Source organism: Rhodotorula paludigena (assembly GCF_050403205.1).
Source record: "Rhodotorula paludigena JCM10292 DNA, Rt_paludigena_JCM10292v1_ctg9, whole genome shotgun sequence".
Classification (NCBI taxonomy): domain Eukaryota; kingdom Fungi; phylum Basidiomycota; class Microbotryomycetes; order Sporidiobolales; family Sporidiobolaceae; genus Rhodotorula; species Rhodotorula paludigena.
In genome coordinates, this window is record NW_027481449.1 from 94,387 (window position 1) to 110,993 (window position 16,607).

The 16,607-nt window shown below is 63.1% G+C and overlaps 6 protein-coding genes across 6 annotated transcripts; 3 read left to right on the forward strand and 3 right to left on the reverse strand.

Moving 5' to 3' along the window:
• Nucleotides 1–892: 892 nt before the first annotated feature.
• JCM10292_000881 (uncharacterized protein) lies at nucleotides 893–4,582 on the reverse strand (the record flags this gene model as incomplete). Its single annotated transcript, XM_076647399.1, has 7 exons — nucleotides 893–897; nucleotides 1,023–1,770; nucleotides 1,846–1,951; nucleotides 2,011–2,051; nucleotides 2,117–3,412; nucleotides 3,730–4,317; nucleotides 4,415–4,582. The coding sequence occupies 7 exons, from the start codon at nucleotides 4,580–4,582 to the stop codon at nucleotides 893–895; spliced, it is 2,952 nt and encodes a 983-aa protein (XP_076506934.1).
• A 341-nt stretch (nucleotides 4,583–4,923) lies between these two features.
• On the reverse strand, nucleotides 4,924–6,741 carry JCM10292_000882 (cation diffusion facilitator family transporter; the record flags this gene model as incomplete). Its single annotated transcript, XM_076647400.1, has 10 exons — nucleotides 4,924–4,944; nucleotides 5,006–5,322; nucleotides 5,380–5,407; nucleotides 5,472–5,532; nucleotides 5,597–5,608; nucleotides 5,666–5,744; nucleotides 5,809–5,893; nucleotides 5,953–6,184; nucleotides 6,240–6,277; nucleotides 6,337–6,741. 10 exons carry the CDS (start codon nucleotides 6,739–6,741, stop codon nucleotides 4,924–4,926), a joined length of 1,278 nt encoding a protein of 425 aa, XP_076506935.1.
• Nucleotides 6,742–7,240: 499 nt separating this feature from the next.
• On the forward strand, nucleotides 7,241–8,508 carry JCM10292_000883 (uncharacterized protein; the record flags this gene model as incomplete). Its single annotated transcript, XM_076647401.1, has 6 exons — nucleotides 7,241–7,322; nucleotides 7,478–7,563; nucleotides 7,686–7,777; nucleotides 7,850–7,918; nucleotides 7,976–8,010; nucleotides 8,069–8,508. 6 exons carry the CDS (start codon nucleotides 7,241–7,243, stop codon nucleotides 8,506–8,508), a joined length of 804 nt encoding a protein of 267 aa, XP_076506936.1.
• A 1,247-nt stretch (nucleotides 8,509–9,755) lies between these two features.
• JCM10292_000884 (sugar porter family MFS transporter) lies at nucleotides 9,756–11,817 on the forward strand (the record flags this gene model as incomplete). The annotated part of the gene is made up of 9 exons (XM_076647402.1): nucleotides 9,756–9,812; nucleotides 9,870–10,174; nucleotides 10,233–10,353; nucleotides 10,410–10,708; nucleotides 10,769–10,842; nucleotides 10,941–10,945; nucleotides 11,008–11,133; nucleotides 11,211–11,573; nucleotides 11,632–11,817. 9 exons carry the CDS (start codon nucleotides 9,756–9,758, stop codon nucleotides 11,815–11,817), a joined length of 1,536 nt encoding a protein of 511 aa, XP_076506937.1.
• A 389-nt stretch (nucleotides 11,818–12,206) lies between these two features.
• On the reverse strand, nucleotides 12,207–14,724 carry ROK1 (RNA-dependent ATPase ROK1; the record flags this gene model as incomplete). Its single annotated transcript, XM_076647403.1, has 8 exons — nucleotides 12,207–12,579; nucleotides 12,679–12,754; nucleotides 12,813–13,180; nucleotides 13,255–13,546; nucleotides 13,609–14,059; nucleotides 14,116–14,354; nucleotides 14,413–14,575; nucleotides 14,647–14,724. 8 exons carry the CDS (start codon nucleotides 14,722–14,724, stop codon nucleotides 12,207–12,209), a joined length of 2,040 nt encoding a protein of 679 aa, XP_076506938.1.
• Nucleotides 14,725–14,871: 147 nt separating this feature from the next.
• Nucleotides 14,872–16,518, forward strand: COX10 (protoheme IX farnesyltransferase; the record flags this gene model as incomplete). The annotated part of the gene is made up of 1 exon (XM_076647404.1): nucleotides 14,872–16,518. One exon carries the CDS (start codon nucleotides 14,872–14,874, stop codon nucleotides 16,516–16,518), a length of 1,647 nt encoding a protein of 548 aa, XP_076506939.1.
• Nucleotides 16,519–16,607: the final 89 nt, after the last annotated feature.

Genomic DNA, 16,607 nt, shown 5'->3' on the forward strand with positions numbered 1-16,607 from the left:
TTCCCGCTCCTTTCTTCCGTACTCTCTCTGGGATTTGCAACACGGGTCCTTCTGCTGTAACGTCTTTCAACCCTGGAGGAAGCTGTCTGAGGCTGGATAGCGTTTCAGTGCAATTACCGGGGTCAACTCGGGAGGTGCGGCAGAGCAAGGATTCTTCCGCTTCTCGTGCTGCGCTTGCGCGGTCCCCCGGACCGCTCCCGTGAAGCGGCTACCACACAGCACAATAGGTGATGAATGTTCTAGGTGTGAGTGCGCAGGACTGGCGTGCTTCTACGGGGAAAGAAAAGCGAACGGGGTGCTGTTGAGAAGGTCTCCGCTGAAAGGCTCTTTCTGTCTCTCAAGGCAAGAGAAAGCGCCTCTTGCCTTCAAGTCCGCGTTCTCCAAAGTGGACCGTACCTTTGCCTGCATTGGATGATTGCAACTGCAGGAGGAGCAGCCTCCTTTGCTCCGGTTTCTCTCCAACGCCTCACATGTGATCTGCCTGCAGTGCATGGAATTGTGCATCAAACAGCCATTGCCAGACTCTCAGTCAGAGATCCAAGCATCCTGATTTCATCTCTCTGCGTAGCCAAGAAGCCTGGCGTTCCTCGAGCCATTCAACCTGAGGGAGGGGAGGGGACGCTGTGCACAGAAACGTCTCCATTGATCCAGGTACATGTTGATAAACTTGGACAAGGGGACAACTCAATTGATGGGTTGCCATCAGCAACTGAGCTGCTCAAGAAGCGCAAGACGGATCTGTGCGCACGGGAAGCCGAGGGGCAGGTGCTGCGGTGCTAGGTGTCGCATGTCCACCCGTTGAACCACTTTACAGTGCTGTAATTGACAATACAGCTGCCCTGTCTACATACTAGTGGTATTCTGTACTGGTGCACAAGCTTCTGACGCTCTGTTACCCTGCAGCCAGGCCTGGACCGAGTTCGGTGCCGTCCTTGCAACAGGGTGCTGTACCTTGTGAGCAGGAAACACTGCAGTCTGCCGCGTCAGCTGTGGTGGGGCCATCAACTGCAAAGGCAACGCACGCATTCGCACCGTCCCCTGCAGGCCTTTTTTGAGATGGTTGGTCCTCGTCCTGTTCCGGCGCGCCGGATCACCCTTGCCCTTGACACCGCCGTCCTCCTTTTCCGCTTCCGACTCGCTTGCGCGGCTCATGCCGCTGCGAGACTCAGACGCGCGGCGGAACAGGCGCGGGCGGGTCAGGCCGGCAACCGGAAGTGGGCGACTTGGCGACGCGGAAGCGTTCGGTGCGGGATCCGGATGAGCGGGCGTGTCCAGCGCAAGCGGCGCGGACGTGAGCACCGCGCTGAAGATTGGCACGGGCGGAGGGGGCGCTCGGTGATGCGCACTGGGCTCTACGCTGGTTGCGGCAGGAGACGAGACCGGACTGAACTCGACTAGCGGACTAGCGGCCATTGTTCGGGATTTGCTGAGCTTGCTTGGGCGCCGACGGACGTCGCGAGGGTTATTTGCCGCGGGCGCAATGGCAGGCGAGCGGGGATTGCGCGGAAGGGGCGGCTTTGCGACCTGGACGTTGGCAACGGTGTCGTACGCCGCAACGTGCTCGTCCACCCGACGCTTCAGGCTTTGCCCGCGGCGAAAGCGGAGGGGCGAGCCCCTCTTCGGCCTTTCCTGCGCGTGTACAGCGGGAGCGGGGGTCCAGTCCGAGTCCTTTAGGCGAGACGGGTCGAACGCCTCGACAACCGGTGGACGGGGACGAAGCTGCTCGAGCGACGTTGAAGCCGACAGAAGCTCGAGATACTCCTGCGCGGCCTGCAAGTCCGGTAATCAGTACGGCGCTGCCGCGGACACGGGCCGCGGGAGGAGGCTACAGCTGCTACGGCTTACTTCGTTATCGAGGTCGTCGGCACGCTCAAGCTCGTCTTGCATCTCGTCAATCTCGGCACGCAGGTTGGACATTGTCTGCTGTTGCTGTATCAGGATCGTCGTAAACCTGTGGAGAGAATGCAAGTGTCAAGACGCGCTGAACGGTTGATCGAAGAAGCGAAGCACTTTTCGCGCAGTACATCGAGGTTGGTTGAGATCTCGGCCAGCTGTGAAAGGGTCCTCGAAAGGTCAGTACTCGAAATAGACTCGGATGGACTGCAAAGATGCGTACCTCCTTCTGGCCCTGCTCGCACTCGCGCGCGTACATCTCGGCCTTCTTCCTCTCGCGCCTCACGGCCTCGCCGAGCTGCGCAAGCACCATGTCCTTGCTTACGCTAGCCGTCGAGCGCCCGCTCGCGGTGCGTTGCCGAGGCGCACTCGGTCCTCCAGCGCTGAGGACGCGCCCGCCCTGCTCGTCTGCGTCGCCCGCTCTGTTCAGCCCTGCGACAGGCGGCCTCCTCGCCGGCTTGTTCGGCGGCGCGTGCGCGGCAGGCGACGCGAATGGCGAGCCAAGCCCGGCGACGCTGGCCTTGCTCAAGCTGGCGTTTCGCCGCCGTGCCGCTTCCGCGTCGCGGCCCTCTCGCTCCTCCTCTGACGCGCGGCGCGTGAGCTGCTGCAGGCTCGTTCCGCGCCTCGAGCGCTGCTGGGCGCCCAAGTCGACAAGCGGAACGTCGTCGAGCGCCGGCACGGGCACTCGACGGATAGCGCCAGACGAGCCGGACCCGCTGCGGGAGCCCGACGAGCTGTGCTCTACGCGACGTCCCTGCTGCGTCTGCACGTTCGCATCGCGCGGTTCAGCCTGGTCGCCCGCCAGCTCGTCGCGCTCGAGCCGCTCGTACATGTTAAAGTCATCGGTCTGGGCGTCGGCGGCGAGCTGGATCGCGCGCTGCGCTTCTTGACTTGCGAGGAAACGGGCGCCTGCTTTCGGGCCGAGCGCGCCCGCGGGCACGGGCTCGAAGGTCGCGGCGCGAGTAGGTCGAGGCGGGGCAAAGGGAGGCGCGGGGTGAGCGACGAGGGAGGGGAGGTCGTTCGTCGAAGCCGAGGCGGACGGGTTGGCGAGTAACTTGCGCGACTTGAGGAGCGGAACGGCGTTGGTGCCGGGACTGAAGAAAGAGGAGGATGAAGAGGGCGGAGCCGGGAAGTCGTTGACGTCGGTCGCGCTACTCGAGCGGCGAAGGAAGGGGAAGCGAGAAGGCATCAGGTCGCGCGGGCTCTTGGCCGGCAGGTTCGGTCCGCGCGCGTCGAAACGGGGCGATCGAGACTCGGTGGGAGCGATTTGCGGGGATGCTCGGGGAGGTGATTGACGAGGAGGAGAAGCCGGCGTAGCGAAGGTTGCGGAAGACTGGTGTGTCTGCTCGTACAAGGCGATAGGCGAGAGGGTGCGGTAGCGCTCGCGGTCGTCGAGTGCGGAGGCTGGAGAAGTCGGTCGCGAGAGTGGGTAGACGAGTTGCTCAACGGGGGATTCGGGCGTACGAGGCGAGCGCGAGCTGGCTGGCGAGGTGGACCAGATCGACGAAGCTGCACCGGGCTGTCTGCCGGTCAGGAGCGTGCAGCAAGTAGCAGAAGCAGGAGCACAAAACGACAGAGCAAGCGAGGACAAAGGCGAGCACATGCGGACCGATCACTCGGGGTCTCCTATCCTTGGTAGAGAGGACGAAGCGCGCGCAGGTGCACGACGGCAGTCTCGCGTCTGGCCGGCCTCGCGTCGCTTGCAGCTCAGCATGAAAGTGCTTGATAGCGTAGCAGGTCGTTGCGAGTCGTCCGTGACGGGGAAGAGACCGAAGAGACCGACGAGCGACACCTAGCCGCGCGAGCTGCTCCTCCTTCGCCCAAGTTTGGAAACACCTTCGACCAGCGCCCGCCGTGCTTCTGCAGCAGCTCGGGCTGCACGGCGCCCGCGCCGCTGACCTCGCCGCTCGAGTTGTGCCAACCCTCACCAGCGGAGTGCAAGGCGAGGTGCGACGAGGTCCGAAGCGCGTCGGGGAAGCGAGCGCCAGGCGAGACGGGATACGTCGGCGGCGACTGCTGCTGCTGGTGGGGGTGTCCAACGATGTGCGAAGTAGGGCGCTCAGGGCGAGGCGGGGCGACGAAGGTGGAGTTCGGCGAAGGCGGGCGACCAGCCTCGATAAACTGTGCATGCGCTCGACTCGAGTAGCCGAGCCCGTCTGACTTTGTTCGTCCAACCTCAGGCGGCGCAGAGCCGCGCTTGAGCGGCTTCGAAAGTGTCGAGTCCGGCGCTCGCAACGCCGCCTCGCTGCTGAGCAGCGAGAGGTACGCCTCGGCCTCGTCCTGCTCGATGACGAGCGCCTCTTCTAGCGCGTGCTTGACGCGTGCCAGCTCGCGGCGAAGGCCCGCGATGGTCGCAGCATTGGTGTCGCGCTGCGCCGAGAGTCGCGCCTCCTCGTCGAGGAACTCTGCGTGCCTGGCCTGGACCTGCGCGAGTCGGTGGAAGTCAGCTCCTGTACGCAGGCATACATCCGGCTCAACCTAGACACGCTCGAGGGGAGACACACGGTCGAGACGGACGCACCTCATCCTCGAGTTCGACCATCTTCTGCGCCCATTCCTCGGCACGTGTCTTATCCACCCTCAGCTGCGCCGCGAGAGCATCGAGTAGCGCGCGCTTGTCGGTGCGCGACGACGTGCGAGGGCGCGAAGTCGCCGGCGATGAGGGCGAGGTGGGGGACGGGACGGCCATGCGCAGGTTTGCAGCAGGCAGCAGTAGCTTGAGCAGCGGTGTAGAGCTCTTCTAAGCACCGAAAGCAGTCGCAGTACGCGTGAGAAAGATGTCGCCAGAGGACAAGGGGACATGCTTCCTGCGCGAGGCTCATCGAGGCAAAGCAAGTGATCACTCCCACCACGAGGGTGCAATGCTCTCGTGAGGCATGTCCCGAAGCGAAAGAAGCAACGCGCACGCCGAGTGTTACAATGTCGAGGAGAAGGGAGCATATCCGAGAGGTCTCGAGCGACCAGAGTCTGTACAGAATCGAGAGGGAACCGTGTATGAAGGAATGGGAACATCTTGCTCCCACGGGAGGTCTACTTTGTCTTGCGATGTTCCTGCCAAGCGCAAATCGCTCATCAGCTCGACCCTGGCACACGAGAGTGGGAAGGAGCGTACCGGCTTGTGGCTCGTCTCATGGTCAACATGCACAAATGCGCGGTCAACCTGCGGAAGCTCCTCAATCTTGTCCTGCAGCGCCTGGCTGACGTCGTGCGCGACGCGGAGGGGCGTGTCGCCCTTCATGACGAGGTCGACCTCGACGACATAGCGCGGGCCGTTGTGGTAAGCGACGCACGAGTCGATGGCCTCGATCTGCTCGGCGAACGTCATCGCCTTATAGGTGATCAGGTTCTGGAACTCCATCGGTGCAGCTTGGCCTGCGAGCTGGCGGAAGTGCGCGGCGCACGTGCGCGACCACGAGTAAATGAGGAAGACTGCGATCCATGTTGAACGTTAGCGGGGCGCGGCTGCGTGAAACGATTCAAGCGTACAGGAAATGACCATGGCGCCGGCGGGATCCTGTACAGAGGCGCATTAGCAGTCGGCGGCGACATCGGGTGAGGGGATGCTGCAGAAGACGTACGATCCACCACGCAATCTTGGCTCCGGCCGCGCTAGTGAACAATCCGAAACCGTTGATGAAGCTGCGGATGGTGATGAGTCAGGTGCGTCCGCAAACGAAGACCAGAAGATTGATCGTGGACGGACAGATCGTTGCGGCTGCGAGACAAGCACAGTCAGCACCGAAGTCGATTGCGGGCGTAAAAGAACACGCACTGGTCCTCCCAGAGCACTCGGACCTGCGAGTTCTTGCCGCGGATTGAAAAGCAGTACGCGAATAGAGCGAACTTGGTGGCTGCGAGTGGGAAGCTGATGAGTACCAAGTATCGGTTGCGCTGACGAGCAGAGTATTGCCGCACCAAAGGCGATGCCGACGACGATGAGAGCTGGAATGTGGAGCTCTTTGTCGGTATTATGGCGAGCGAGGTCTTGAACCGAGAAGGCCTACAGATTGAGCCGTTAGTCACATGATCTGCACCCTGCTCTCGACATTCACCACGCACCACGAGGATGACCGAGACGGCACCCATGATTCCGGAATAGACGATGTCGCCGATGGACTCGAACTTGCTGCCGCCGGAGGGGTACTTCATGAGGTCGACGCGGTCCGACTGGCGATGGCACCACCAGAGAATGAGGTTGGCGGCGGGGTCGAAAACGCTGTCGATGGCAGTACCGAAGATGGAGAGGGAAAGCGACGAGATGGCGGCGTAGAGTTGCAAGACGGCTAGAATGCTGTCTCCGCGACACGTAAGTTCGGGCTCGAGTGCCTAGACGGAAAGAGGATCACCAATTGCAGAAGAGCGAGCCGTAGATCGCAATCTTGATCTGCACGTAGAGGTCAGTCAGCAGAGAGGCAACGAGACAGCAGGCGGAGAAGACCTCACCGCCAACCGGCTCGCGTCCTCCTCTTCCTCCGCCTCGCGGACGTGCTCATCGAGGTGCTTCAACAGCGAGTCGATGTGCGAGTTCTGACGGGTGTAGAACGCGTGCGACTTGTTCTTGCGCCGTCGCAGGTCGGAGAGAGTCTCGGGGGTCTGCAGGCGGTCTCGCAGGAGGAGCGGGTCGTGTGAGGTGGTCGGCGTCAGAGCCGGAAAGTAGCTCCCGCCGACGTCGAGACCAGGGCTCGTCACGGCGCCTTCTACGTCGCCCAGGCGGGCGTGGTCGAGCGGAGCAGGCGCGCCAATGACCGGAACGTGCTCGCGTGCCGGCGAGCGAGGGGGAGTTGGCAGCGAGTCGCTGCTCGCCTTGCTTGGCGTCTCGAGCGGGTGGGAAGCAGCCGGAATGCTCATCTTGCGCACAGCCCGGACCAGCAAGCACAGTACGAGCGAAAGAGGGAGAGTGCGCACATCGTGCGGCGACTCGAAAGCGGAGACAGATAAAAGATGTCGAGACACAGGCAGTCCGGGGAGTCGCCGTGTAGCTCTACACGGCTGTGGGGGTCCTTCTAGCACTCTGCTACACCGTCGCGACCATCCGGTAGCATTCGCTCGAGGCGATCGAAACGAGGCGGTGCTGGCAGTCGACGGCGACGACGACGCCCGCCTCGCTATCGTCGCCTGTTTGCCGAGTGCCTCGCCCCGACAGACCAGAGTACACTGCAAGATCTGCGTCCACCTGCTAGGCTACCTGCTCGAGTCTCGGTCGCCCTCCAACACCGCGTCGCCTTCCTCGTCGACGTCAGCCCGATCGCTCTTCTTCCCTTCGCACCGTACCACTCTTCGCCCGTGCACCTAGCCAGCACAGTCAGACTCTATTACTTCCACCCTAGAACGTCGACTCGCAACGCCAATGTCCTTTGTCGCCAAGAAGGTCGGCCGACGCTTCGCCGGCCAGCAGCTCGCAGCCTATGAGCCGGCAGACCCGCACTATGGTACGTTCGGCTCCATCGAAAGGACTGCTGTCATCGGGCTGGGCGGCTGCCATGCTCCCTTGGCGGCACTCGCTCCACTCGTGCTGTCGCGTGACGAGCAGCACACCATCCGATGACACCAGACCCCCTCTGACACTCAAATACATTGTCTTCAGAGAGCTATCAGGACCACAAGGGCCGCACGCGCAAGCGCAAGCGTGCCATGCCGCAGGGTTTGAGCAAGAGGGACGAGCGGATCTTGGTGCGTCTCGCTCTCTCTCTCAGAGGGCTACTGCCTTTTGCTCTGCTGGTCCCTCTCTGCCCAGACTAGATGCCCATTCACGATCATCGCAAGCTGACGCACTTCTCTCGCCTACTTCGCAGCGCTCCGTTCGTCGTCGCGCGCACTACCTCGACAAGGGTTTCTCCCTCTGCGGCTTCCGCTTCGGATGGACCTTCTTCCTTGGCCTCATCCCGTGCGTCCTCTTCCGTTCGTGATGCGGCACTCAGGGCTTCTGTCATCAAGCTCACGCTGCCTCGCGATCCAGTGGAGCCGGTGACATCGCCAACTTCCTCCTCGGCTACTCGCTCGTCCTCCGCAAGTGTCGCGAAGCCGAGTACGTAGACGTACAAGCATTCGAGCTCTAAGACGAGCTAACTCGCAGCAACAACAGCCTCCCTGTCACGCTCCAGCAGCGCATGCTCTTCAGTATGTCTATGCTGTGCCTCCGCCTCGTGCTGCCCGTTGACCCGCCCATCCCTTGCAGACCAGCTCGCTGGCCTCGGCATCGGTCTTGTCCCCTTTGTCGGCGACATTGCCATGGCGGTCTACAAGGCCAACTCGCGCAACGCCTCGCTCCTCGAAGACTTTCTCATCCGCCGCGCCGCAAAGGAGTCCGGCGGTGCACCCACCGCCGAGGAAGAGGAAGCGCTCGCCGAGGAGGCCGTGCGCGAGGGGCGCATCGACCGCCGCACGGGCGAGCCGGTCGGAGGTGCGAGGACCGAGCAGGGCCGGGCGGCGGCAGCGGAGGCGACGGCAGCGGACAAGAAGGACGGCAAGCTGCCGTGGTATGGTTGGGGGAGCGGAGGTGACAAAAAGGCGGCGGAGGTGCCGCCCGAGTTGAGCGCTGGGACGGTCACGGGGACGAGGACGTCGACGGCGAGTGCGGCGGGCACATCGGGCGCGGCGGGCGTCCAGAAGCGGTGAAACCACTATCTCATAGTCAACAGTCTCGTTCTCCTGCTTTGACAGTTGTATCACATGTGCAATTCTCTACTCCACTGTGATCGACTGAGGATTGCCGACGTCGCCGCCTCCTCCGCCGTCTCGAGGGCTTCCGTTCCTCTCTCCTCTCTTCCCCGTCCGTTCCCCTTCCTCTTTGGCTAGCTCCCGCGTCAACCGCATTCGACCGCATTCGTTTGTGTCTCTCGCTCACCGAGCCCAACGTCGGCTTCGCGATTCGCACCCCCTTAAAACGGAGCCTCCTCGTCCTCTTCTCGCTATGTCTGTAAAGTCGTGCTCTCGACCGTGGCTAGCATAGCTGCAACTGGTCGCTATTCACCGTCACGCCGCTCCCAGCGCCTACGAATCTCTCTCAACCACGCCAGCGACGCTTCATGTGCATCCCTCGCTCAAAGACCGCATCTGTCGATGACCAGAAAGGACCACAGAGTTAGCGGCGGAAGGACACGACGGAAGGTGCGCTGCAAAGCGCCTAGCGAGCTGCAGGTGTCTAGAGATCAGCCTGCCAGGCCGCATCCCCCACGAGATCCGCTGAAGGACTGTCCGGACGACGCTTTCCGCGCGGTTGCCTCAACGCGTCCTCCACGTTCCAAATTCCGTCCGCTCGAGCCCAGTCTGTGTGCACAGCTGATGGACCGTGTATTGCTGGCGCAGAGGGAGTGACATTCCGCACTGGAGGGAGACGATGCGCCTCTTGCAGTTCCGGTCACCCACGAGCGCAAGGCGGAAGGGCGCCTTCCATGGCGATCGAGTCTGGCTACCATCGCGACGACGACGCTGCTCGGTTTCACGTGCTGCCGGATGGACTGCTTCCTGACTTGGACGCTTCTGTCCGAGATGCAGGAGATCGGCGAGGCCCAAAGAGGTGGCGGGCCTCGCTTCTCTCGCGCTGGCAGACTGCGGCAACCACGCCCACCCGCGCCGGAAGCGCAAGAAGCGCGCTCAGATGGCACCTGTTCGACTCGCCCAGCACGCGCGAGCGGAGAGAAGGCCTGGCCCTCGACCTCACCCACGAAAAGCGGCTAATCGAGGCAATCGACTCGCCTGTTCCTGGTGCCTCTCTCGTTTTCCCTTGGGGCCAGGATGTTAGACTCCGGGGCAACACGCCGCCCCCGCGCTTTGCGCTCTCGCTTCTGCTGGTCCATCGTGCCCCTCTCCTGCTTCTCTCGCTTTTCTTTCGCACTCTGCTTGCTTCAGACACTCGACACACTATGCTCAAGCCCTTGACGCACCCATGGGGAGAAGGCCTGACGGGGTATCCACTGCAGGTGCGCGTTGCCTTCCGCCCCATCCGCAGGCTCGCGTCCTGATCTCCTCGCTCGCAGTTTGTCTGCATGGTGGGCGCAGCGGCCGGCTTCCTGGACTTTGGTTTCGACCAGGGTATCGCAAACGCGCTCACCGCCAACCCGAATTTCTTTGAGACGATGCCGCAACTCGTCGACAACGAGACGGTTCTCGGCACCATTCTCGCTCTATTCGTCCTCGGCGCCATGTTCGGCTGCTTGACCATGTCCGCAATCGGCAACCGCGTCGGCCGTCGCCCTCTCATCATGTTTGCGACCGTCACCGCCATGGTGGGCGCGGCTGGAATGGCCGGAAGTAACGGCCTGGCCGTGTTCTCTGTATTCCGGTACGCCTAGCCGCTTTCGTCCTTTGCTGATCTCCTCTGAACGTTCCAATATGCATAGCTTTATCAACGGCTTTGGCGTCGGCATTCTGACCGGCATCGTGCCGTCGTACGTCGCCGAAATCTCGAAGCCGCGCATCCGTGGCTTGATGATGTCGCTCGAGCTCGTCTTTGCGGCAACCGTACGTTTGTTCATACGTAGCTTTCAAATGCCGCATTGACGCGGCCTAAATCACAGGGTCTCATGACCGCGTTCTGGTGTGCCTACGGCTTCGCAAAGTTTCCCGGGCAAATCGGATGGCGAATCCCCACCGCTCTTCAAGGCCTCATCCTCATTCCCGCCCTCATTTCGATCCTCTTCAGCCCGGAGTCACCCCGTTGGCTGATGGAGGCCGGGCGCGTCGAGGAGGGTCGCCGTGTCCTCGAGCGCCTTCATGGCACCGAATTTGCCAACGCGGCGACGCTCGAGATTCAGGAAGCTATCGCCCTCGAGCACGCTGCTCAGGCAGGCAAGGGCTACGCTGCGTGCTTTGCCAAGTGCGTATTCACCGCGCGAGGGCCTGACCTTCTCACGCTGACGTGCACGTGTTATTGCAGGAACGAACAGTGCTTCCGCTACCGCACCTTCTTGTCCATTGGTGTCAACGTTGCGCAGCAGGCGACTGGTATTAGTGCGTTTTCGCATGCGGCGTTTGCGCGTGGCCAATCCTGACCCTGGCCTCTTTCCCGCACCTTCTCGCCTCCTCTTCGTCTTTTGGGCCTTCTACAGACATGGTGAGTCCCGTGTCTCAATACTTGAACACCCAAAGGTTGCGCTAACGTCAAAGATGGGTCAGGCAACATACTATTCGTTTGTAATCCTTACGTCAAGTGTCGGGCTGGCTCCCGCGCGCGCTCAGCTTGTGCTGGGAGGGCTGGGAATTGCAGGTTTGGGCTTTATGGTATTTGGGTGCTTCGTGATGGTGTGTTGCCGCCTCTTCACCCTCCCCGTGATGCCTCCCCGACCTCATCCCCTTCTGACCGTGTTCCGGCTTTGCAGATGGAGCGCGTTGGCCGCGTCAAGACCATGCTCATCGGTGCTTTCGGCTGCATGGTCGGCCAGATCCTCCTTGCTGCCGGCGTCGCCAACCAGGACAAGTCAGCGGGCGGCATTGTCGCCGCAACCGGCCTCTACCTCTTCCTCTGCGTCTTCTCCGGCACGCACCTCCCAACGGCGTTTGTGTACAGCTCCGAAGTTACGCCGCTGGCCATCCGCACCCGTGCCGCGACGCTCGGCATCGCGATGCAGTACCTTCTCAACTTCGTTGTCGTCATGGTCACGCCGACGGCCATCAAGAACATTGGCTGGCGTTACTACCTTGCGTTCAGTATCATCAACGCTGCCATGATCCCCTTGATCTGGGTGCGTTCACCTTCTCACGTGCCGTCCTCGTCACGACCTGACCCAGTCTCTCCCGCAGTACTTCTGCCCCGAAGTTGCCGGCCTCACGCTCGAGGGTGTCGACGAGCTCTTCGCTGGCGGCAAGGTGCACATGCGTCGCACCGTCAAGGTCGATGGCTCGGGCCGCCTGCACGCCGACGTTCTCGAGGCCAACAAGCCCGAGGGCTCGTTCGAGCACGTCGAGAAGATCGAGTCGGAGAAGTAGACTCGCATCCGTCACTTCCCCCTCGCGCTGTCATGTTGCCCCTACCGCTCAGCTACACCGCTCTAGTTACCGGTATACGCGTTCGTGCCTGCTGTACTGTCTATTATCCAAAGGGTCTGTCGTTTTGTCTAACCACTGTCGTCGGTCGCTGCAATATTGCGAATGTGCCTCGTCGTGCACAGTGCAGGCGCGTAGGCGCAAGCAGGTGTAGCGAGGTCTTGATCAGCCAGAGGGCGTTCTACCACTTTGTTGGGAAGGTTGCCTCCCTCTGCGCCGTGCTCAAGGCGTGAAACCGCATAGGCATAAGGTGCGCGGTGTCCGCTGCACCGTCTGGGTCGACAGAAGCGGAAAAACAGGTAAAGCGAGGGACAACATTGCAGCAGAGCCCGCTACTCGTCGAGGGTGATCTCCCGCTTGGCCTTCTTCACCGGCCGTTCCCCGTCCGCCTGGTCCTTCTTGCCCTTCTTCCCGCTAGCCGTCGCGCCCTTTTCGTCCTCCTTGCGTCGCTTGAACAATCCCTCCTTCCCACCCATCACCCTCTCCCTCTTCCGCCTCTTCCCCTCGCCGCCTTTCTTCCCGCCCTTCTTCTTGCCCTCCTCGCCCTCGCCATGCTCGGGTACGCCGCTCCCGCTCGTACGCGCAATGTCCTTGCGCCCGATCGGGCGCAGCTTGAGCGCCTTCTTGGCGTCCTGCGACGGGTTCGGGAGCGCGAGCATCCAGTCGGGGACGGCACAGCCCGACGCGCGCATGACGTTGACGATGCTGCGTGCGGTGAGCAAAGAAGAGAGAGACAGGTAGGAGTACAAGCAAAGCAGGGTCAGTTGTGGAAAGGAAAGAGAAGCAGGGCGCGACAGGACGCACGTCTTCAGGTGACCCGCGTCAGCCTTGGTGAAGAAGGTGACGGCGCGGCCCGCCTTGCCAGCACGACCCGTTCGGCCTGCGGAACGAGGCGTCAGATCCACCGTCACGCAAAAGGACAATAAAAGCTCGCGCACCGATGCGGTGGATGTAGCTCATGGCGCTCTGCGGGAAGTCGTAGTTGATGACGAGCTTGACGCCCTTGAAGTCGACTCCGCGCGCCATGACGTCGGTGCAGATGAGGCACCACACCTTGCCCTCTGCGAAGCGCGCGACGACCTGGTCGCGCTCTTCGGACGTGCGGTCGGCGTGGATCGCGTCGGCGTTGATGCCGTCAAAAATGAGCTCGTTGGCGAGCTCCTTCGCGCGCTGGATCGACTGGACAAAAATGAGGACCGGAGGGGTGAACTGGCCCGACGTGATGAGCGACCGGAGCGAGAGGAGCTTGTGGTCCTCGGTGTTGACAAACGAGAGCGACTGGTCGATCGTCGCCGTCGCGGCCTCCCTATAATAGACAAGCACAAGTCAGTGCATCGACTCGCCGGAAGAGCGGAAGGCTAGGCGCTGAGAGAAACGCACTTGTGTCCGACGATAGCGCGCACCATCCCGCCGCCCGCACCGGCCATGACACCCTTGGCGAGCTCCTCCACGCTACTTGGCATCGTCGCACTGAACATTCCCTTGCGCACGTCGCCCGCCTCGGCCGGGCGGTCCTTGGAGCACGCAGCGAGGATCTCGTCCGTCTGCTCGAGGAAGTTGAGCTCGAACAGCTTGTCGGCTTCGTCGAGGATTAGGTGCGAGGTCGTCGAGAGCGGAACGGTGGACGCCTTCAGCGCAAAGACGAGGCGAAGGGGCGTCGTGATGAGGATGTCTGTCCAAGGGACAGCGATTAGACCTCGCCGTGATGAAGTGTATCAGCGGGACAGCACGCACCGATGGGCCCATCATACGATGCATCCGCCTTCTCACCGCCTTCAGACACCTCCGCAGCCTGCTCGGGTGCATCGGCATGGTCCGCTTCGCCCTCAACAGCGCCCACGGCATCCGCTACATCAGCCGCCTTCTTGCCCTTCTTTCCCTTCTTGCCCTTCTTCTTCCCCTCCTTCTTCGCTTGCACGCCGACGCCCTCCTCGCCGAGCACGGCGACCTTCCAGCCTGCGTCGCCCGCGAGCCTCCGAGCTTCGCGGAGGACCTGCATCGCGAGCTCGCGCGTCGGCTCGATGATGACCGCGCGCGGGCGCAGCGGGGCCGAGGATGAGGCGGTGGAAGAGAGGGTGGCAGGGGAGGAGGCGGCGAGCGAGCGCGGGAGGAGAGCAAGGAGCGGGAGGATGAAGGAGAAGGTCTTGCCGGAGCCGGTCGGAGCACACGCTAGGATGTCGCGGTTCTGCAGGTGCTGCGTCAGCATTTCATGATCCGAAGCAGCGAACGAGGGAGACGCACGGCAAGCATCGTACCCCAGGCTGCCATCTGCACGCCCGTCGGGTCCTTCATCCCGATCGCGCGCCAGTTGCGCACGAGCGCCTCGACATCTGCGCGCGCGCTGCCAGCCGCGACGGCGCGCTCAATGACCGCCTCGACGGAAGGAACGGGGTCCGGCAGGTCGAGACCGGTGAGCTTGATCTTGTGCTTCCGCGCGAGCGCGGCGAGGTCGACGGGAGCGGCGACAACAGCGGCGGCATCTGCGGGAGCTCTCTTCAGCCTTGAGGGCAAAGCAGTACAAGTTGGGGACACGCGCACCAGTCTTTGCTGCCTCGCTAGCGCGCTTGCGCTTGCGCTCCTTCTTGGCCGCCTTCGGGTCGGAAGCGGCGCCCGGCTCGGCGGCAGCAGGCTGGGCCACGCCGAAGAAGTCGAGCTCTGTCGGAAGAGTGCTAGTCGAGGCTACGGGATCCTGCTTGGCGACCTGGCGGGTGGGAAAGCGGGGTCGAGGTGAGCAAGGCGGTGCAAGCTCGACGGAGACGGCGGTGTGCGCACCTGGAAGTGGCCAATGTCGGATTGGAAGCGCTTGCGGTCGAAGCGCGATCCTCCAGCAAGCGTCCTGAACGCGTCCATTGCGAGCGGGAGAGAGTGCGGGAATACAACTGGGGCAAAGGTAATGCGCACAAGGACGAGAGAGCGACACGGCTATCTCGCGACGCACTCCCTCGGCGCTCACAGGAGCCAGCCTGAGAGCTCGTGCAGACTTACGCCGTGGCTGCCATGCTGCCCAGACTCGCGCCGCGGCCATCGTGCGCGCGCTGCCTCGCTCCTCTCCGTCCAATCCTCCGACCAGCATACGCACCTTCGCCCGCCACCAGCGGTGCAGGACCTGCGTCCAGACACGGACAACATGCTCTGTGTTTGAGTACGAGCGCGCTCAATCCTGCAAGGCGAGAGCGAGGCGCAGAATCACGGCGATTTCGCTCATCGCCAGGGATGAACCTAGGCGCAACGGGCGCAGCGCCGTGGGTTGCACGGCGATGGGCGTCGACACGGACGCAGAGCGAGCAGACAGAGCCGGAGGCGGATCCGGCACGGCCAGTCTACGCGCACGAGGACCTGCTCCTGCCTTCGTCGACCGCACGACAACCTCCGGCGCCGCGCTCGTCCCGCACGAGCACTGCTCGAGGGAAGGCTCGCGCCCAGCCCTTCTTCTCGCCGTCGTACCTCCTCGCCGAAGAACCGCCGCTGCCCCCACCGTCGACCTCGCCCCTCGTTCCCCTCTCCTCGCCCATCCCCGCCGCCCTTCCTCCCTCTGTCCTCTCGAACGGCCTGCCCAATCCCGAAATTCGCTGGCGAGCCGTGCCGCAGACGAGTGTGCGGGACGACATCCAGCTCTACAAGCAGCTCGGAAAGTTCAAGCTGTCGACGCTCGTCGTCCTCACCACGATGGCTGGGTACGCCATGTGCCCCGTCGACCCGTCGACGGCACACGCTGCGATGGATGCCTTTGCGCAGTCGCTCGGGGACGTCTCCCCCTCGACCGCCCTCGCCTCGTCCTCGAACAACCTCACCCTCTCGGTCCTCCTCCCGGCGACCGTCGGCACGACGCTGTGCGCCTTTTCCGCCGCCGCCTTCAACCAACTCATCGAGGCGCCGTACGACGCGCAGATGGCCCGCACGCGCGCGCGGCCGCTCCCGAAGCGCGTCGTCACTCCGCTGCACGCGGGGACCTACGGCGCGCTGACGGGCGGGATCGGCCTCGCTACGCTGTACGCGATCAACCCGCTCAGCGCCGCGCTCGGGCTCTTCACCATCGTGCTGTACTGCCCGCTGTACACCATCTCGAAGCGGCACAGCGTGTACAACACCTGGCTCGGGAGCGTCGTCGGCGCCGTGCCGCCCTTGATCGGGTGGGCCGCATGCACCAACTCGATCGACCCGCTGTCGCAGCCGGGCGCGTGGGCGCTCTTCGGCCTCATGTTTGCGTGGCAGTTCCCGCATTTCATGAGCCTCGCGCACACGCTCCGGTCGAGCTACGCCTCGAGCGGGTACCGCATGCTCGCCGTCATCGACCCGCCCAAGAACGCGCTCGTGAGCCTGCGCTACTCGCTCGCGCTCGTCCCGCTCTGCGCCGCCTTCCCCGCCCTCGGGCTCACCAACGCGTGGTTCGCCTACCTGAGCGTCGTCCCCAACGGGATCCTCGCCGCAGCGGCGTGGCGCTTCTGGCGCCGTCGCGAGGAGCGCCGGGCCAAGGAGCTCTTCTGGGCGTCGCTCGTGCACCTTCCCGTCGTGCTCGCTCTTGCGCTCCTCTGTAAGAAGGGCCTCTGGGGTGAGGACAAGGAGGACGGCGAGGAGGAGCAGCCGTCGCAGACCCTGGTTGGCGACGCATTGCCGACGAAGGAGGAAGTACAGCGCGCGGTATGAGGGCGCGCTGGCGCAGCCATGGCTAGTTACCCTCGGTGTCCCTGTTGTACTCGTCGTTTCGCAATGCACCTCTCGTCTGCAGCAGCTTC